Source organism: Pleuronectes platessa, chromosome 17, assembly GCF_947347685.1.
Source record: "Pleuronectes platessa chromosome 17, fPlePla1.1, whole genome shotgun sequence".
Lineage (NCBI taxonomy): Eukaryota > Metazoa > Chordata > Actinopteri > Pleuronectiformes > Pleuronectidae > Pleuronectes > Pleuronectes platessa.
The window spans coordinates 13,711,016-13,733,145 of NC_070642.1; the positions used below are offsets into that span (position 1 = coordinate 13,711,016).

The 22,130-nt window shown below is 42.8% G+C and overlaps 1 protein-coding gene across 2 annotated transcripts in view; it reads right to left on the reverse strand.

The window, feature by feature from the left end:
- si:dkey-71h2.2 (low density lipoprotein receptor adapter protein 1) overlaps positions 1–22,130 on the reverse strand; it is a 37,753-nt gene that overhangs the window by 10,762 nt on the left and 4,861 nt on the right. For both annotated transcript variants that reach the window (XM_053444853.1, XM_053444855.1), the window contains exons 2-3: positions 6,833–6,975; positions 4,416–4,528 (exon numbers count right to left, since the gene is read on the reverse strand). In XM_053444853.1, the coding sequence (XP_053300828.1) occupies positions 4,416–4,528; positions 6,833–6,975 (256 nt within the window). The remainder of the gene's footprint in view (positions 1–4,415; positions 4,529–6,832; positions 6,976–22,130) is intronic.

Here is a 22,130-nt window from a genome sequence, read left to right on the forward strand (position 1 = left end):
ACAGATGTGTAAATGAGCCACGGTGACTGATGCATTTGACCTTTGTCCCTATAATTAAACGTGCATCCTCTATTGCGAGGAGCATAAAGAGCAATTTGGTGTGTTTGACTTCAGGGACGTTAAATTACACCCAGTCATTCTATTTAAATCATTTAAATCTATTAAGTGGAGGTCCCCGTTCTAAACCTGCCTGTTTAGAATGGGCTGTTTGCCTGATCCTGAGCTACTTTAGCATTATTCCTTGTGAACAGTGAGTCCTCGTCAAACAGTTTCTACAATAAACCGTCACTTTTCATTGTTTGTTTTCTGGGCGTCGTGTGCAGAGCTTTTTATAACCAGTCGATAGAGCAGAGTGAAGTTTATAACTTTGGGTTCGTCCTACCTGCTTTAATCTGCAGTGAAGATTTCATTGTAAATGTTTTTCATAAAATAAATCTGAATTTGCATCATTTCAGCTCACGTGTGTTGTTCATGTGTAAGTTTGAATGATTAACTGACCCGGTTTAATTTTTTCATCCATTGCATTGTTGGCTACTGCAGTGGTCTGTCAAGCAAGTGACACAACCTACCGAGCAGAATTTTTCAAAATAAAAGCTCTGACAGACAGAAAGATGGTTGTAAGTAGGTAGATTTAGAAATTCAAAGGTCCTTCAACACATGTCGTCATCATCACTAAAGGACGACACCACAGGCCTGAGGTCAGCAGTGTATAATCGGTACAGTAACTTCTACACTGTGCTCAGCGAGGGGTTGATGTCGGCAGCCACTCATCTGCCGCCCGACATCAGAAGAGGCACTAAAAAGGATGTAATTAATTTGCTCAAACAATGAGCATGAACTCACCAGCCCTCGCATCCCACTCGCAAATTGTTTACTGGCTTGCACCACTGATGCATGACCCACATAGCAATGCCCAGGACACCCCCCACCCACTTACTAGCTCACCCCACAACACTAACCCCCACATTCGGGCTCATATTTGAGCCTTAATTGCATAAAATATGAGCAGAGAATAAATTGATGGGGTTGACCCATTTAGGTTAGAAAAATAAGACTGATACAACCAAGCTACTGTAATTTATGAACTTAATTATAATTTGTTGATGTCCTAACTACTTTTTAACTAGTAAAATGTCAACATATTTGATCAAATTTGTATAGTTCAGGCCTCTGTGGGTTTGTATGTTACTTCAGTAACTGAAGCAAAGGTAAAGCTGCTGTGTCATTTAAGAGTCATTGCTTTAAATATGTTAAAGGCAATAAGGAAGTTGGAGCAGGACAAAAATACTTCAATGATGTCAGTCATTTGAGTTTGCTTTTTCTTTTTTTTTAATTCATATAGTTGTACTTATAAACACAAGGCAATCTCTGTGATCTGCAGGCTCATCTTGCTCACGGTGCGTTTCTTTTTGTAAATAAGTTTCTAGAGGTTCTGAGACAGATTTCTGTTCCACTAATTCAGTGTCACACATTCAGCCTGTATGCATAAGCTAAATGAGCAAATAGGTCAGTGCATGTACTGTGCCTGTCTGACCAGCTCGTTTCCCCCCGACATCTGTACCAGAAGTGTAGTGTAGAACGATAATTAGCAGCACTACACCTTCAGATTAGAAATGTGCACAAAGTAATGTAATGACGGCAGGCGAAATTGAAAATATGAAATTTGCAAAAGCACCGGTCGATAATCAGTCGACACAAGGCCAAAAGAACAGAATCCTCGGGAATCCACATTTCTACTCAACTGCTGCATCAAGTAGAAAACGTTTTTTATTGCCTTGCCCGCGATGTGGCGAACAATGGCTCACATTCACCAGATAAGCCCTCAGCTTGAAACAACAGGGGGAAAAAAAGAATAATTGACAGCATCACAGAGTCTTCACTAACAACAGAAGCTGAGCTGTCAGGTTGCATCATATCTGCAAAGAGGCTCTGCGTGCCGCACCCCTTTGATCTCCTCGCTGTTGCAAGGAAGGGGGGGGGGGGTTATCACTGGAAATATTTTAATATTTACAGTACGGCCTGAATAGAACTTCACACATCAAGGCTCTCACCGGATAAGGCAGCCGTGTTGTTTATCACAACAATGGACTGCTTTTGTTCAACTCCCACTCAGACACGAGCGCAATAATGAAAAACAGCGGTTGTCAAAAACTATTTTGCAAAAAAGAAAAGTAAAGAGGCAGTCAGTCACGCTCACAGAGATGAGATGGTCAAAAATATTTGCACGAGCAGCACGATCAGGTTCCTGCAGATCTGACAGCTTGTCAGAGCGGCGTGCTTCATTAGCAGGTGGAGCGTCAGTCAGTGTGGCAGCCCTCACTCTCTGACTGGTATCAGCTGATTGATATGCTGGTGAGCCACTAAGAGCTCCTGTCGGAATATCAATCACAATCAGAGAGGAGGCTGAACACGCTCACAACCTTCTGCTCTCCAGGAAATGTTAAATAAAGGTTTATCTAAAAGGACAAACAACACAGAGTGATTGAATGAGAAGGCAATTAAGGATTTCAACCAGGTTACTTTATTATTACTGGGAGTTGACATAACTCTGCCGAAGAACTTTGTGATGCTTTTCCATCGGCTTTTCACTTTGACAGGTCGTCTCCTTTCATTGGCTGATTGGTCTCCTCAGCTGGACTGGCCTCATGTTAGGAGATGGTGATGGCTGACTTCTTTTCAAATGAGTCAGTAACTTCAGTGACTTCAGCTCGACCGTCCCTCGTGTTGGAAGATGGTGATGGTGATGGCTGACTTCTTTTAGATGCATCGTGACACATGGTAGACTTGACTCATAATATAATTTCAGTGTCCGGTGCTTTTAAAACTGAAAAGTGTGCTGCTTTTTTAAAACTGAACACTGATAAGTATGATATTGTATCATTTGTGTGTGAGTAGGTAGATGTGTGGGTGTGTGGGGGTGTGTCTATGGGTGGAATTGTGGTTTGGGGGTTGTAGAATCCTATTAACTCTATTTCCAATGTCATGCACAATATTCCTGCCAGTCTGTTTTCAACCCTGAGGGGGAAAAAAGCTCTGTTTCCAGTGAGTGTGGAGACACAATTAACTAGACATGCACACAGTGGCACACAACATACCCTGTGTGGTGCATCCAAGCTTGGACGTGTGAGCACACATTTCCCCGTATACCTTTGGCAGCCAACTCTTTGCTCCCTCACTCGTGAGCACAACAAACCGAGGCCGATTTGATCCATTCTCTTACATCCGCTGTCTTTCACCCCTCACTTGCTTCCTTGGCCAATAAATGGATTATGTGCAGCAAAAATAAGATACAAGGAAGGAAGGAGGGGTAGGAGGGGGAGAGGAGCTTTAAGGAGGAGGTGGGGGTGGGGAAGGTCTCATAAAGGGGATAAATGAATCCTCAGTCAACCCAGGCTCCGTATGTGGCCCCTCAATCTCTCCTGTACCATTACTCTGGGAGGCTGGTGGTGTGTGTGGGGGGGGGGGGGGGGGGGGGGGGGGGAGTATGGGGAAACATAGGCAGCGTGAGCTTCAAAGCGAGCAATTAGTCGTGGGTATTCCTGCGTTCAGAGCACGGGCCATGTTAATATGAGCAGGAAGATTTGGTGCGCCGCGGTGAGGAGGTACGGGAGAAGGAGGGGAGGGGAGGGGAGGGGAGGGAACGATAAGGAGAGGAGAGAGGGGAGATCAAAGATGAGGCTGATTCCCCGGCCCGGTGGTCTGCTGCCGCTGATAAGGTGGATGAGGAAGAGACGCAGACCGGTGCGCACTCATCCTCATTGCAGCCTGTTCTGTAATCACAGTCCAGCGCTGTGATACTTAGACTGTAATCCTCAATGACATGAGGCCCCCGGTCTCCATTACAGGGTGGTCTCAGGCCAGGAAAACACAGCACACACAAACACACTGATCTGTTAGAAGGAAACCTTGCACAATGCTAGAAAAGGTTAATTTTGAAAATGTTATTGAGAGAGAGAATAAGAGACCCCCCCCTCCCGACAGCTCCTTCCTGTAATTGGTTGCTGAGTCAAATGTTCAAAGATGAGGCTGATAACAACTGAGCAGAAAAAGCTTTGTTTAGTTACGAAATAAGGCAAAACAACTGGAAAGAGGAGAAAGTGACCTAGAAAGATGATATCACTGTCTTCATGCGTCAAATGAAGCCACCTTTGTTAGCAGCGTAAGGTAGAGGTGATACAAAATGTACAAAAAATATTCAAATAATTTTCTGCATGAAGGTTGAAGGTTTCTTTGTGAATTCAGATATTAAGTCAGTTTTATTCTAATTTCAAAACACATGAGGAAACAGCATGAATATCAGTGTAAAATGTCAAGGCAATCATTTGTTGAAATGTTTCAGTCAGGATTAAAGCGGTGGACCGACCCTCAGACCAGCAGCCGGAGCCTGTTCAACAAACGTTGCAAAAACCACGTACCTGTATATGGAGACGTTGTCAATGAGGTCTGTGGTCTCCGTGTCTGTGATGACGATGCCTTTCGGGGACACTGTCAGGGTCACTTTCCGAAACTTCTTGGCACTGGCTCTGGCCTGTGAGCGTGAAATGTAAAAAAAAAATAAACATACACACACATGTTAAATCAGATGTGTAGCCTCAGGTACAGACGGAGCCAGCCTGTCACTCTGACATTAATACGAGTTGATTTTCACTTTTGATTAAACACCAAAAAAAAAACGTGGCCTGCGTGAGTTGTCCCAGAAATGTGGGGAATTTATAAAATGTGAGAGGACAGGGGGGAGGGGGGGAGGGGGGGGGAGAGGGCTGCCATGTGTAGCCCAGAACGAGTGCTCGAGGTCGGGCTGGCTGCCACCGGCTTCCCCTGCCAGCTCCTCTCCATCTGGACTTTCAGAAAACACAGCCGTAGTGCTGAGCTTGCGGTCTGTGAGAGCGCCTGGCGACAATGACAGTGACCTCCTTACGATAGAATTAGCGAGAGCAGTTCAGTTTCATACCCCAAAATGACATCAGGTGAAGGAACACAGGGAAGGAAAATTGTGAATTCAGCAGAAAAATCCTGCACGAGAACTCACTTTTGCAGGAGGTTCAAATCGAGATGATCAAATGGGATCTTTGATTTTAATGAAAACTAGGACTTGTCAGGGACAGCAGGGACGGAACCTCGGCCTTCTGCAGGAGCCTGAAGCCCCTTGAGACTTTCCCCTTAAACCCGCCTCACTTGAATTCAGGGAAACTGGGAGGGGGAAAAAACGCTGCCTTGCCTGAATGTGGCAACTCATTCATGTGGGAAGCGCTAACGACTGGTGCAACATTTCTATGTGTCGCGCCACGAGGCAAAAACCAATCTGTCAGCTGGAGAATGGCCGAGTTCAGCCCGCCTCTATGTGCGCCCTCTGTCTTGTCTTATCGTATTCAGCCGTCCCGTTCAGGTTGATTGGTTTCCAAGGGAACAGACAGAGACAGCGGAGTTTCTTCGTCTGTCCTGTTGTAAATCAATAGAATCTTAATCCGGCCATTGGGTTCGGTTCTATGCGTAATTGAGAAGGGGGGGGGGGGGGGGGGTGATTAGGCTGCATGCGCCAGGCTTTTATTTTCTCCCTGCAGAGAAAAGCTTCCCACAGATTCGACATTTTCTTTGTTGGGCAGCATTCAGTGAATAGGTGAGCGTGTGTGTGTGTGCCTGAAGGGAAGACACATGAATATAATGCAGGCATTCATTTGCAAATCATAAAAGAAAAAAATTTCTGTCAGCCACACACCAGCCGATTTACATGCAACAGTTTGTAGTTTTCCCAAAGTGTCACGTGAAATTGACAGGATTGTGAATGGACGTGGAAAACCGTGCTCAGAAAGCCTGTGTGGCTCGGTGATGTTGAATAAACATCATATCACTAATCTGACTGCCGCAAGTGTTCAACTCTAGATGATCCTGGATTAGCAACCATGATCCCATGTGGCCATGCTGACCCTTATGTAAACATGACCTCACTGTATGTGCTTGCCAAGAGAATTAGAGACAGTTGGAGGAATTCACCACTTAATTGAGTAATTTCGGTGCGGAGTTTATGATAAATGGTCTGGAGTTAAATAGTGTTTTTCTAGTCTTGACGAGGACTAAGGACACTTCGGCATGCAGTTTGGGAAGACTGGGATGGAACGGCCGACCTTCTGGTTAGAGGACGACCGCTCTACCCCCCTCAACGCAGCCGGTTCCTGGACATTTGGATCTTTTTCCCCAATAGCCACAAATATGAAGGATCCTTTTTTCCTGTATAGTGATGAAGCACACTCTGATCCAACAACACTAAATTAGATGATCATCTATGCGACAGTACCCACAATCATTTCCTGACGACTAAAATATTTAATATTTGCTGACTTCTCCCTTTCATTGTGATTAGTGCTACCCCAAAATGGATAGAGAGGTACTTAATTAAAAGAACAGGATTTACCTGAACACAAGAAAAAAGTTTGTCAATTTGTTTCATGGATTATTAAGTGTAGATTGATGAGCAAATTACAGGAATAGAAAACCATTTGGATAGCAAATATTTCTTACTACCTGATTCACCAACACCTCAATGTCCTAATGCGTTGTAGTTTGAGGCTTTAATTTGTGAAACCCACAGGAGAATATCTATAAAAAGCACCGCTGTAATAGAAATCTTCACAATGTCACCCCTCGATATTTCATGTTGCTAATGAGGGGGCAACAGACTCTTAGACACAATTGTTTCGACACATAAGGGAATGAATGAAATAACGTGCTGCATAAAGGAAATTAGAAGAAGATGTGCACAAGCCAAGACAAAATGTCAGAGTAAAACATCATGTGTTGTGAGGTTGTCTGAGTCAGAAGGGGAGCGGTGACTCACCGTGGTGACGATTCTGTGAATGGCAGCTGAAGCCATGTCCTCTCCTTTGGGCTGACCCACCAGTGTCATACCCAGGTACTTCACGTTGAACACCATCCCCTCCAGCAGCGTCTCCTTGGTGTCCGTCCAGTTCTCTGGCAGCTCTGTTGAGACAAAAAGACGGAGAAATTCAACTAAATGCCACGTAGCTGATAACTAATCTCTTTTAAATACTTCTGGATGAATGGCATGACAGATGTGTCATGTATAAATGTACAACTCTCAGCTCAGAATTAGTTGACATTTTAAAATACACGTGGACCGGAAGGTACGATTAGGATACTTTAGTGAGTGTATGCATGGCTATTACAGATCATCTCTGCCAAGGAGGACATCGTTTCCTTTTGTTTGTTAGTCAGCAGGATAACGCAAATACAACTTGACAAATTACCATGAAACTTTGTGAAAGGCTACTATGGCTCAGGAAAGAACCCATTCAGTTCTGGTGCTGGATCTGACTAAATGGGCAGATCCAGGAATTTTTGGTAACTTGTCTGCAGCATTTCCAACAGAGTGACAGATACACTGACTAAAGAGTGACTGAAGTGAGACAGAGAACTCCATTGCATGCAGGCATGTGCGCAGCTGCAACTACAACTATGAGATGTGATTGTCTGCTCGGATGGTTTCAACTTTAAGAATACGACGAGCCGCCAAAGTCTGGATATCTAATGGGAAACACTGCTTTGACATGGTGAGACGGGGCGTTAGCCTTGGGGGAGGTACGTGGTTTCAGAGGACCCTCCGAGTTTTGTCTTTGAACCTTAAACACCTATAGACTGCAAGGCCTTGACTCAACCTCATACTGTGGATAATGGATGTGCTTGTAATCCTGACTTTAAATCCAAACTTCTTCCTTAAACCACTGAGATTTAAGAGAGATTTGTTGACATCCATTATTGGTGAAAAACCCAGTATTAGCTCGGTGCTGATAGACTGAACAGACCAAGTCCGACGTCCTGCTGTTGCTGTGATTTCCGACAAGTGTCTCCGACCTGTCCTCTAGCTCCCTGCTGCAGACAGGGAGGGGGGGCAGTGCCCATAGAGGCATCTTAAAATATCTCTCAGAGACACCTGGACACCCTGCAGAGGAGCGTCAGGCGAGGAGCAACTCAGAAAACCCACTCCGAGATAAACTTAATGAGACGATGAGCGAAACGCGATCCTTTCATTCCGATCCACCGCACTTCAAAGCGTTAAAACACCAAAGTCGGCTGTGATAGAGGAAAGCAGATAATGTGATGAACAGACAAGGAAGTCGTGCCCTGTTCTGTTTTCTGCTCATAACACCGAATAATAAGGGACCGACAAAGACCATGAGGGGGGGAGGAAGAATGAGAAACACACACACACTCACACACACACACAAACAAACACTTTCCAACACTCTACTGGGCCGTACTGGCACCAACCGCTCCACATGGGACGAGCCATCTGTCCCTGGCAGGCCCCATGCAGCTGTGAAGGCGAGCGGCAGAGAACACCGTCCCCGTTGCGCCGCGTCCAGCAACTCTGAATTATTAACTGGTCTTCAAACGCACCTCGGGGGGGCTGCATCGAACCAGCAGAGCACAGCTGATGTTATCACACGTGAGTGCGAAGGTGCACGGTGGATGCAACGGTTTGCTGCTGCTGACGGTTCTGGATTTGAAGTGCTTGACAGTTAAGAGTGAGGGTTCCATGTTATTTTCTCTAACATGGACGCCGTGCGTTGAGTCCCACTTTTCCTTCGACACACTCTTGATCCACGAGGGAATTTAGTTTTTTTGGTTCTCCTCCCCACAGGAGGTCAGAGGTCAGGTTCAGCCACAGGACAACACAAAGGGAATAATAAGATCAGGGAGACTGCAGCGTCCCTGGAGTGGAATTTCACTCTCACTTCACTGAGCGTTCAATCCTTTGAACATCACAAGCAAGCAGCTTCACTACCTCCTATTGTCATTTAAAGGATACACAACTGGCAGCTGCGTACATTTATTAAAAAGGGCAGACAAAAGCAAAATTATGTACATACATTTATATTTTTTGAGTTAACTTTTCAAACAATACGATGCTACACATGTGTATCACTGATTGAACACTAAACCCCTTTAAATAAACAGTGTGCCCGGGGTGAAGCTGCTTGTTTTTAACTGGGACACAGCTAATGTGCTTATTTAAAACCCTTTTACAGGAATCTCAAAACAAGTCCATTATGGTTATGGAGGACAGAAACATCAGAACAATAGGACAGCACTTAAGAAATCACCCTATAAATAAATATATATGCCATTAAAGGCAAGAAAATTAAAAATTTTGCTCAAACTGATATTTATATTCAACTTTATTTTCTTATTTGTTTTATTATCAGTGTTTTAACTGTTATTGTGTAAGGCTGACTGGTTGAATACATACATACCACATTCAATATATGAAGATTGAAAGGAATAGCATGGCAGGAATTACCAAAAGGGTAAAATTAAAACAACAAAAATATATTTAATTATAAATCAATCTTCGGTGTTTAAATTCTAGTATAGTTTCAATTGTCCTGAGTCACATTAGAACAACTCCAGGTCAAAGGCTTCATTGCAGGGTTGCACAGTGTAAACTGTCACACAGCCACAAAGCTAAAGTGCTGCAGTCCATGTTGTGTCTCCACCAGGCTACACACATGAATTATTAAAGAGCTCCATGTTGATGCTGCAGGGTTTCCAATATATTATCCCCATAAAGGAGGAGGGCTTAAATTTTTAATAAATCCTGTGCGAGTGTGCAGAGGGACTGGGACCGATAAGAGTGACAGGAACAAGCGGAGGGAGGCTAATTGGATTTTAACACATTTAAGGGAACAGTGAGGAGCGCTCAGCCGGAACCGTCTCCGGGAGGCCGGAGTTGAAGGTTTACATCTGTGACCTCCGCAACTACAACATGAAGGGGATCTAAGTCAGGCTACATCCACACTACGTCATCAATTCTGCCATGGAGAGAGCATCTGTGCTACTTTGGAGTTTCAGAACTTCTAAAACTGAGTAGTTTGGAAACACTGCTTGAGCTGTTGAGGTTTGAAAACTCTGGGGGTCCGTTTATGTCTGGATGTGTAGAAAAGGGTAAGTTTTGGGAACGATCATTACCGCCTTCCAGGAGAAGAAGAAAAGGTTTTTGGTCAAGTTCACCAGACTTGAACGCAACATGGTTCATCATTAACAAGCCTTGCTGACCCCGTTGTGTTGGCTAACAACTGTTGTTCAGTAGAATCCTGCGTTTTACAATGGCACAGCTACTTATATATGTAGAAGAAGAGGTCTTTTTTTTTTAGCAATCATCTTTGTAGCCTCTTTCTGAAACTTACAACCAAATGCTTTCTTCGTATATACCGGCAAGTGCATGCCACCCTGTTTACAACAGCGTGCACATGATAGTCATCACGTGATGTGCGCTCTCAGGCGTGGTAGTATGGACGGGGATTAAAACTGATACTGAGCCTTTTGTTGACAGAGATCGTTTTATTTTGAAAAGGAAGAAGTCTGGATTTAGCCTTAAAAGAGCACAAAACAGCCCTGTATCACTGTTGTTTGTTTGAAAAATTGAAATAAATAAATTGTTCAAAAAAAAAAAAATAAATAAAAAAAAGAGAAGCAAAAGAGCACAAAGCATGACCAGGGTCGGCGACACCGTGGTGATGCACTGATGACATCTGCATCTTTCTTAACCTGATGGCTGGAAACACTTTGAGTGCACCGACTCCATCATCCCCTCACGCCTGGTGCATTACCGTGACAGAACACAGCAACTTGACGGCTCAAGTGCATTCACATTAAGTTATAACGCTCCTGCTCCTGAGACGTAGAGCGCTGTGAAAACATTGGACACTCTGTTGAGCAAACAGCTGACCGGTGTAGTGTTTCACGGGATCCGAGCTGACTCAGGGAAAGTGAGTGAGTTGTGGTATAATAGGCGCCGTGTGTGCCGCACGCCTTCAGCTACATGCAGCGTTTACCAGCTGTCTCTTTGAGCGCCGCGCTCTGTAATTTAATTTGCAATGAGGAGTTGGAATCGTACCCGGGTGAATTCTGCTCTGGCTGAACACCTACGCTGCTGGTTAATTAATAATATAAACAGGAATGCAGAGATATTTGCACAGGCCCCGTGCGGAGAGGAGAGGGCATGTGCATAAGCTCACTGGGGGGGGGGATGCACACACACATGTACACAGTCCCAAGGACACTATTGTGTTAGTTAAAAGCAAATGTTGTAAGAATAAGTGTTTGCTCCAGGGACACAATTTTAAGGATTCCACATTTTCCCTTTCAGGTCATAAAGGTCCTGAGGAGGTTTCACACAAATCTTGGTTTTAATCATATTCTGCACACACAACATATGAGGAAGGAAACATTCAGCTTGAAGATGTTCCCATCATCCACATCCCTCCTAATAAATTCACTTTCTTTACTATGGATGGAACTTTGAATCTAGGACACCACCTTGACAGGGAAAATAGGCCGCGCATTCAGGGAAGATAGTAGGCTTGGATTGTGTGTGTGTGTGTGTGTGTGTGTGTGTGTGTGTGTGTGTGTGTGTGTGTGTGTGTGTGTGTGTGTGTGTAGGGGATTGTGACTCTGCCTTGAGGGGGAACCAAGAAGAGCCTTGGCCTTTTTTTTCGTTCTCACTATTCTTACCATTTTCTGAATTCTAAAGTTCGACAGCCCTCTCTCAACCAGAGAGAGAGCGACAATACAATATGCATCAGATGTTGATAACATGGGAATCAAACAGCGTATGTTGCCAGGCATCCCAGTGGCGGCACGGAGGTGGTACCTGTAAATGATATTACCGAACACCTTGGCCCGGCATCAGACGAGGAGCACAGACCACAAATCACCGCTGCGCTCTGAAATGGAGCAGAACACAAAAGTCCCACCTCTGGACCTGAATATTACACATCCCATGGGACCAAAGACAAAAACCTCATACTGTGGGCTTTTGAAATATTACAACCCCAATTTTCTATTCATTATCACATCAAACAACGGAGGGCAAATCCTGACAAATGACGGGGTGGATCCGGTAAAAACTGGAACATGGTAAAAACATGAATGGCTCTAAATACAGAGCATTTCTATGCCATGTTCCAAAAGTCCCCGTGATTTCAATCAGGACACAGCAAATTACTCACACTCAGAGATATCAGTTCCTAAAACGTGCATGGTTTGTTTATTCAAGCTCCATGAATTATTATCTATGAAAATAATGAAAATGTGAAGAAAAATGATAAATAAACCTGGCAATAGAATGAATTATTTCTTGGCCCATGTCCCATCCTTTCACAAAGTGTCCTTGACTTGTTTTTGCATTATCTTGCTGACAATCAATTTTTTATTAAAAGTCTTTATTAAAACAAAGTAAGTGTTGCTAATTATTTGGCTCTGTTATATGGGGAATGGTTAAAACAATTTTGTCTCTGCTCAACATCTTGTTTCTGTTTGTTTGTGGGCTGGATTTTTATTAAAATCTAGTAATCATGATTAAAGTCCGGTGCCAAAACGCATAAGTTACTCAGTAAAGAGCCAATTCTTCAGTGGATGTTTACAAAGTAATTTCACAGTGTTTTCTTACGAACAAAAATCCTTTGAAAATGTCATGAATTTTGCTTATAATAGACGCCATTTCTCTTGTTCTTATATTTGGAACAGCCAACATGTTCAGCCGTCATTTGTCATTTGCCACTTTAATTACAAATCTCTTGACACATGTGATGCTTTATTTTTATTTTCTTCCCCACAAAAACTGTCAAAAAAGATCAACGTAAGCACGATTTAACCCTTTAGCACCAGAAAAAGGGATTTAATTGCATTTGTGTCTATTTTCCGGCACGGTGGATTCATCGGGCTTCCGTACCATTTCCGTCAAGCTTTTTATTTCATTTACACTGGAAAGGAAAAATATCTCTGAAGTAGAAAATAATTAAGGTTCAAGCGTCAACCATTCGGCCCGGAGGTCTTTGAATGAGTCGGTGCTGGTGTGAATCTTTCAACATAAGCTCCCTTTTCACCAACACCCCCTCATTAATTGCTTTCACTTCAAACACAGTATCTGCTGGTAATCATAATGATGATGGAAGTTATCTGGCGTATGCACGGCTGAACAAATGGAACTTCCGCCAAGTGGAAGCTGGTTAGGTTGAACTGGGAAATGTCAATTTGTCACAAGAGTGAAATGATGTGGTTTTACAATCTCACGCTGCCAAATGAAATCAACATTATCTCGATGTGAAATGTGCTCAACTCTTTGGAAATATTACGATTCAATAAAAATTCAAAAGCATTCAAATTGTAAGTGAGACACAGCCTGTGTGATAAGTCACAATTAAAAACCACAATCCCAACTTGATAAAAGCCTTTCCTGCAACGTCCTGAATGCTAATTGCCTTTGACTGCAGCCATTATGCAAAACATGGGCCTCAACCTTCCCACCAGGAACCGTCCTCCGCAGACTCATGTGAATCATTAATTAGAGAAGATCAAACTGACGTCCTCACATAATGTGCGGCAGTAAAACAACCTTATCTCCTCGACTCTGAGAGGCAGGTTTTGTCCTCGGAAGTGTCCAGAGAATTAAACAGGATTAGCTTCGGGGGGGGGGGTTATTTTGCGGGCAGGCATCATTACATGCTTCAAAATAAAATTCAACACAGACATTTTTTTTCTCCGTTTTCTGTTCCTGAATGACTTCCTGTGCTCTATTTATAGCCGGCGTCCCACAGTGACAATTGTGCTAACATTTGCTCTGCAGACAGTGACAGTATGATGCTGTGCTGAGGGACTGAGCTCGATAAGCAGAAAATTACTTTTGTAATTTTTTTTATAAAACAAGCCACATGGCCTTTTTCCACGATGCAGCGGCCACAGTAGCAGAATAACTGAAAACAGTTTATTCTAGTAACTGTGTTTCCCAGGAGCACTGAGCTAAACTAATATGAATGTGAATGTGCACGATGCATCTGGTTGATTCAATGATATTCAGACTCCCTGAGCGTATCATGACTCGACTATTAGCTCACCATCAACGGTCTCTACTAACAAAGTAAGAGCAGGTGGAAATGTCAGATTTAAGAAAGAGATAAATCAATATTATTCTGCAATGTGCATTACATTTTGTTTTGCATGAGCAGTAAAGTCAATCCAAGACTGTGCTCATTGGAAAATGAACTGTTTGTTTAACAGTTAAAAGCTGCACTGGCCAATATTTTATCTAACAATGGGGCATAGTTTTAAGATTAGTTTATTTTGTGTGCAAATTGCAATTCTGGGAACGTTTCGAGGCCTTTTTCAGCTCCTTCACTTCAGAGCAGGTAGTTTCCCGGCAGCACCGGAGGAACTTCAGGTGCCTCGAGTGCACGGTAATCGTTTGAGCACATGGCAACTGCTATTTTTAAAAACCTGTTTAAAACGTTTAATCAGGGTAAACAACAACAATAGCAGGAGTTTCACTGGTATGGTGCATGTGTGACTTTGTAAGTGTTACCTCAAGACGCTGCCATCTTTATCAGACAATATTTACAGAGTATTTAGCTGCAACAAATCCGAATAATACCTATAAAAAGGAGAGTGAGTGTTGGACTATGCCTTTATGAATAACATTTGGCCTATGTGCTCTGTTAAATAGACATCTTCTCTGCTTTACTATGCACGAACCACAACTTGTTACACTATATATATATAGACTCTTTACAACCTCCTGACAGTTTGAGTTCATCTTTGACTAAAGGGAATGACGCATGGAGACGACTTGCACAGTAAATGTCCACTAGAAGTGTCTTGAATCATTTTTATTGAGTGGCTCAGTGACTAATCTTTGTCTCTGCCTAATATGTCGGCTGCTGCTGTCGGTTGAATTCATATCTTTACAATTTCCATAAAGGTCTGAAGCATTAAATTACATTTTTATAGCGAAAATGACTTAATTGGATATTTCAACCTCCAGTTATTACTTTAAAAAAAACGTGAATCTCTTTCTATAAGTGACCTAATCAACCATAAGGAGAATAAGGACAACAGCTTTTTAATAGTTCATGAGAGAAAGAGTAAACATTTGCAGTATCATGCCACGACAACACAACCAAATTAACAATGCAGACACTTACACAAAGAAGAAAATCTTCCCTCACGGTGATTTATTCACAAAGTATAAAGGATTGTTTTCATTAGCAAGTCAAACAGGGCGTGGTTTTCTGCTTGCTGATACAGATCTTTTCCCCCTGGAGTCTGCCGCCTCCTATCTCACCAAGCTCATCAACTAGAAATAGCTCCTTCAGAAGAAACCCCCTTAAAAACACACTAATAGGCTTATTTTTAATACTTTCTATTTAACAGAAAAACACATTTCCAATTCTCTGTCTCGAGCCGAGTGCTTCAGGAAGACAACACTGAGCTTCCTCGATCCATTATCACACCGACGCAAAACAAGTCACCTTCAAGAGCTGCTGATCTCATTTAAGAGCGAGCATCTCGTGGCTCCCGTTAATAGACGAGGGCTTCCCACAGGAATCCCCTCTAATGCAGTGTAGCACTTTAGACCCTTCCATGCGAGTGATGGATGCTAGTCTGACACAGCTGGATGACTCGGCTCAGGTCTCTGGAGTATCAGGATATTGTAGGGTAGGGTGGAATCGATTAGAGTGCTTGGGTTCCGGCTTAACGGCGTGGGAATGGGTTATGTTTTTTACCTTTTACTTATCGTTTTTTAGGTTAGAAGCTGCATCAGTCAGCCTTCTTACAACCACTTGTACTTACCCCAAGAGCTTCATTTTGAATGTTTCACCCCCAACAACGTGCACTGCGCTTCACTGCTGTTTAATCACGGCCTCATTTTGCAGATTGAAATGATTAAAATATTGTTAACCCTAAACAGGAGGTTGCAGTGCATTTTCAGCTCTGGATGCCTCTAGTCTCCCTCTGAAGCTGCATACTAGCTAACATCTAGAAGTAAGGTGGGGCAACAGTTACACCACGTAAAGAGGAGTTACCCACGGATATGATGATGACACTCAAAACTTAGAATCATCAGGATTTTAGCATTTAAGCAGCAGGACAATAATAAAAACCCTTTTATCAAACCGAAAATTGTGAATGTGGAGGAAACAAAAATCCAGGATTCCCAAAGTCAGTATTAAAATCTCATCTCACAATTAAAGTGACAAAATAAATTATGAACACCAGATCTTGGTATTGTTAAAAAGGCTGAAAATGTTCAGAATGAGCTAAATAAACAAGTTGAAATATTATGAGTAGTAGAGGCAGGGCCATGTTTAAAGCTACGAGCTGTGAGACTCATGCAGAGAGCAGCATGTAGCCTGTTAATAGAAATTTCAAAAAAGCTTCAATTCCTTTTTATGCACAAAGTAAAGAAATTCAAGCAGCTTTTTTAAAAAGCATCAAGGCACTGACTCGTTTCTCATATTCACAAACCTCCAAGCACTTCAAGCACCCATGGAAACAGAATTTTAAAAAGACGGATGAGGGCACGTCCCCACATTCCCAGTGGAACTCAGGCCCTTGTATTCATTATCTGACCTAAGCCAACTTTACCAAATGTGCCTGATAGTTACATTCATGTAAAATAAATGTAGATAAGACAGAAATTATTATTCTTAGTGACACAAGACAACTAAAGAGCAGCAGGCGCGCATTTGGTAGCTGTTAAAGTTGATCATCAGCATTTGGCTTTATAATTTAAAATAAGACAAACAGAGGAATCAGTTGAAATGTCATTATTCATCTTGGTTTAAAAAGCTTAACTCAATTCAATTTGACAACCACAGCATTTAAATGACTCTAATGAGGAAACCCCTACTGGTCTACAAGTTCTTCTTCTCACCTTAACAGCACACACACATGCTCATTGTGCTTATACATGATCTACAGAGGTTTTCCATTTTCTCTGTGACAGTCGCAGGTTATTTTTAGGACAGGGGTTCCTCGGCTCTCGGTGCCGAACTCGAACAGGGACACGATGTGTCACAAATGGTGAGAGGAGTTTGAATTTTTCAAAGGCACAGAGCATGGAGATGGGATTTAGCTCTCAAATGGAGGGGCAGGTTCAGCTGACACACACACACACACACACAGAGTCAGGCATCTGCAGTAAATAATCTCTCTCTCACACACACGCGTACAAACACAAATACACAAACCCCGACAGAGTAGCAGTTGAAAACATGCCCAGAAAGACTCTTAGAGCCGGAGTGACAGCATATCCCATTTCACAGACGGATGTCATGGACATCAAACCGAAAGACGACTCGGAGACTTAGGGACTTTTATGTACGCACCAAACAGGAATAGCTGGACCGCTGGCATGTGTGTGTTTGTCTGTGTGTGTGTGTGTGTAGCATGAGCAAGCACCTCCAAAGATAGAGTCGCCCGGTTTCCTCCTGTTGCATAATTCACCACAGTTTAGCTCTGGGAATATTGTTGGTGCTTAAAACCCCTCCAGAGAGAGAGACTGCACGGAACAGCCCAGAGACTCAAACTGTGGTTCAGAATGTATACATGTGTGTGTCCATGGAGGTGAAACCGGGCCCTAAGCATGAATTTAGTATGTGAGGTAGGAGTGAAGGACGATCTCATCTCTGTTATTGTTAAACTCTTGGACAGGAATAAAAACGTATAGGCTTAGATAACCAGAGTTAACACACATAACCCTTTACATCACACTCTATATAAACTGCAGGGCCATGAGAAAACGTCCGACACTTGCTATAACACAACTCTCAAGCGCTCGACAAAAAAAAATCAATATAGAATATGATGCGGAGCCGTTTTTTTAATAACATGAGGCGGAGGCTTTAAAAAAAAAATCTATATTTGTGGAGTGTAACGGTGAAGAAAATATACAGTTTAAATATTACAGGGTCGAGGCGGCGTGTGAAACAGTGAAAGAACATCACATCGCCGTCATCGGAAATTGAATTCGATATATGAATGTTGAGCTGAAAGTGAATCATTGGAACAGTTTTCAGCCCGATGTGCAAGAGAGTCAATATGAAGGTTTACAGCTGCTCCTAGAGGGAAATTTCAAATATCATTTCCAACCTGACATGTAATAAAAGTAGGTACTAGTGTCTTTGCACTTGACTCTTCTGTTTTGAGCACAGAGGAAGATGAAATCCAAAGTGCTCAGTGTATCCTCGGCTAAAACGTCCTCCGTTATCCTTAAACCACGAGGAAGAGCGATGACAAATCTCTTCTGCAAGGTCGGGTACTTAAGGCATTAACACAGGAATGATAGTTGTGGAATAAAGGACAGATGGGCTCCCACTAAGCTTTGATAAAACCCAGAGCTATGATAGTAACACAAGGATATTAAAATATTCCAAGTACCCACAACAACAGCAGGATTAGAACTCAAGACAGCACGTGTGCGGCAAGAGCAGTGGAAGCTGTTGTCGACCCTGATTGAGGTGAAACTAGGCAAACAAACCTCCAGGAAAACATATTTGATGTGAGAATATCCTGCAACCCTTTCGTTCCACTTGACTTTGGAGAATGGAGAAGAAATGCACCTTGGTGACCTGAGGTGGTGTCAGAAGAGGATTGACTGAAAACAAACGTTAAACAGCGTAACCCGTTAAATTGGAATGTGGCGGCCATAGCTAATCAGTTTCCTGATGATTGATTTTTTCACTTCATCTGCAGCACAAGCGTAAATCCTGCCGCCTCAGTGGTGGGCCAGTGGACCATCAAAGAAACCAGTTACTAGCGTTAATATTTGCCAATATGCACCGATATGAAAACCATGCATCCAATATGCGAGTGTCGTAAAAAAAATTGATCCCTGATAGATCTCTCCCCAAACATCTATATTGGTAGGGCTCTAATTAGCAGGCTAATATTTTCTAATTAGCACTAAACACAAGGGTACCACAAACATTATTACAATTCATCCTGAGAGGGGCTTGACCGAATAGAGCAAATATTATGGCAAGATAATTGTGGCACTAGAGAGAAAATCCAGAAATTGCCAAAGTAAGATTCATCCTCTGAGAATCATAACAACGTCTAAATATAAACTCTTCACATCCGGCAGTTGCTGAAATATTTCAGTCAGGACCCGAGTGGTGGGTTTGACCAACTGACACACATACAGTGAATACTGACTCAAAATGTAATGTCTGGGACATAAAATACTACCACTGAAGGAAATAATGAAAAACTAAGTCGAGCAAATAGCGAAGTCTGTGCAGAGCTGTCACTGCTTTTGACAATAATCCAACTAATCAGACTCTTGGGGGGGGGGGGGGGGGGGGTTTAGCTCTTGTAGTTCTCATCTGACCAAAGAGGAGAGAGAGTTGAATGGTCGGCCACTCACACAAAATCCTCTTAGTTATTATTAGTACAACTGAATAAAACGACTGAAATCAAAGTGGTGTCATGTTCACAGTCACTTTGCTCATTTTTCAAACCCACTACAAGGGAAAAGGATATGAAATACTTTACTAAAGGGAGAATAGTACAGAGGAAAATCTCTAATACAGTGTCTGAACATGACAATGTTACTGCTCCTCTGCAGAGACGGAAACAAACTGAACCAAATCCGGATCTTCATGCTTTTTTGGACTCATAAAGTCAAAGACCCCTAAAGGATACATGCTTAAATGACTTCAAATAATCAATAAGATAGATACCTCTCAACTTTGGCAACTGCCTATGTTTGAAATTAGAAACCCACTGCTTTCCTCAAAGCAAGCACCATGAAAAGCCATTAGCAGGACTTAATCATCCAATCTCTCCTCAGTCTGCGACTTGAGAGACTGATGAGGCTGAGAGGAACGAACGAGTGGAAAGGTGGAAAGTCTGCTCATACTTAAAGGGATAGTTCACCCCAAAAATTTAAATGCACCCATTATCTCCTCATCACTGTGCCGATGGAGGGGTGGGTGAAAGTGTTTGAGAAAATTCTTTACTTTCCTCAGAACAAAGTGATGCCTGGGCCACTTATAAAGATGCATTTTACCACGTGAGAGTGCAAGCACCGATTGGCTGATTCTTTAGTAACCCTGCACTAGAACCAATAAATTAAAGACTTTATATTTCACAGTTTTAACTCACTGGTCACATCGACATATTCTGCAAGAGAACCCTCTCAACACGGCACCTCCCTAGAGCTGCATAATTTTTTTCCATCCTCCACTGTTTGTTCTTGGTACATTACGTTTTTTGTCGTGTGGGTGTACAACTGTAAACAGGCCAATGCAGTGAAAGGTCATGCACTGTATGCTAATGCAACCTTTTCTGTTGATGCTGTGTTAAATAAACTGAGAGCCTCGCCACTGAAGGCACTGCAGCGCAAAGCAGAAGATGATGTGTTGCAGTGGAACACGCTCACAGTGATGAAGCCTGGCTGGGTTCATTTGATCACTGCAAGAGGATGAGTTGTATTTCCTTTTCTTTATTTTCATGCATGATTTCAATGTAAGTGAGATATTTATATGAATAAATAAGTCGTAAGAAAATGGAAAACATCACCATTTCCTCATTGGTATGAATAAAATGACCAGCACTGTGAAACTCTCCTCCTCTGAGTCTGAAGGGCCGGGTGGGGGGTGAAAGCATTACACTCCACTCATGTAACACAACTCCTGCTGCGAGAGAGCAGGGACAATTACACACTGTGAGGGTCTCACAATGAGCAGCGCACAGTGGAGGGTGATCTTTACACGGAGCGCAAAGTGTGAACATCGAGCACACAAACACACAAAGCCCACGGTGGTTACGCACTGCAGCAGCTCAAAAGCCTCGTACAAATACCCTGCAAGCATTTCATCGACATGGGGGGTTAATGGCAGATCTATAGCAAAACCAAATGGCGTGCAGGTTACAACTGAACTACTGAACAACCAGACATGCACACAAATGATATGGAGCATAAATCCAAGCCCTAAGAGTGCAGAGTGCTTTATATGCAAACTAAAAGTTAGATTTTCATTATAAATATTGGAATTATGCTGCCTCACGTCCCTCAAGCACCAAAGCACGAGTCAGCACTTTAAATGTCCACCCACTGGCTGTTAGGTTTTTGACGCTGCTCTCTATTCATGTTTTTGTTTTGATTTTACATGGACAATGTGTCTTATGTTGTTTTAATTATTTACGGTGGCAAAGAGAGCTGAACGTCAAATCTGTCAAAATGTTTCAACCCCTGACAAGATGAAGGTTTAGTAGAAATGTTTACATGGTGAGTTAGTTAGTGAGTTTGTGTATGACAGATTTAAGCATTGGGCTAAAACAAGCTTACAAGCTTTTGTATACCAGGACGCATTCTGTCCCAAGCTTTTTGATCCTGATGAGGATTTGATCACTCTAACTGTTTCCAGTGTAGTTCAAAAGAAACCAGAGAAATCTTGGACACTTTTTCCGCTCATTATTATCACTGTCGCTTTATAAAGGATTCTAATCACCGCAAATACATTTCCATTTACCTCCTTAGTGTTAGAGTGATGACAGAAATGTTAGAAATACATTTTTACGACATGGGCAATTGAAAACAAAGCTCTCTGCATGGTCACACACCAGTAAGCACAAGTGGGAAAACACTTTAAACTGGCTTTCCATTAAACATAGACATGTACTCAATGTCAACGCTGTGTTGATGACATTTTAATGGTGCATCATAGCACAAGTACGCTCCATCATATTAACTCCTCATCTTATTTATCACATTTAAAGCATTGGGAAGCCTCTGTATAAGCTGCACACTGATCCCAGCCTTTATCCATCTTCCCCTGACATACCCTTCATCTTTATCCTGTATATCCCAAACAGTCCTCCTTCTCCTCCTCCTCGTCCATGACTTACGGGCTCCTGGGTCTTAACGAGCCATCGAGAGATAATTGCTCCTCGAGGGGCTGAGCTAACTGACACCGCCGCCTGCTGCATGTCACTCAGTCAAGCCCCTGTCAGCCTTGATAGAACCAGGAGCTGTATTCACTGCAGAGTTCTCAAACCGGTCGAACCTAATGACTGTCGAGTCCACTGATTCCAGATCAAGCCCTTCTCTGCAAACTGCTTTATTTTGTTTCCCCTCAAAGCAACAGAAGCACACGGGAGATGTGTGTTCTGCGACTAAATGAGGCTCGTTATTTTCTGTTTCTTTCTTTGATACTGATCACACAGCTGTGCAGCAGAAGCCAGACATGATATATTCATCATGAAATGAATAAGAAACTAGAAAGGCACTCGGTGGAGCACATCCCTCCGACAAGGCCAAACAGCCCCCTTCT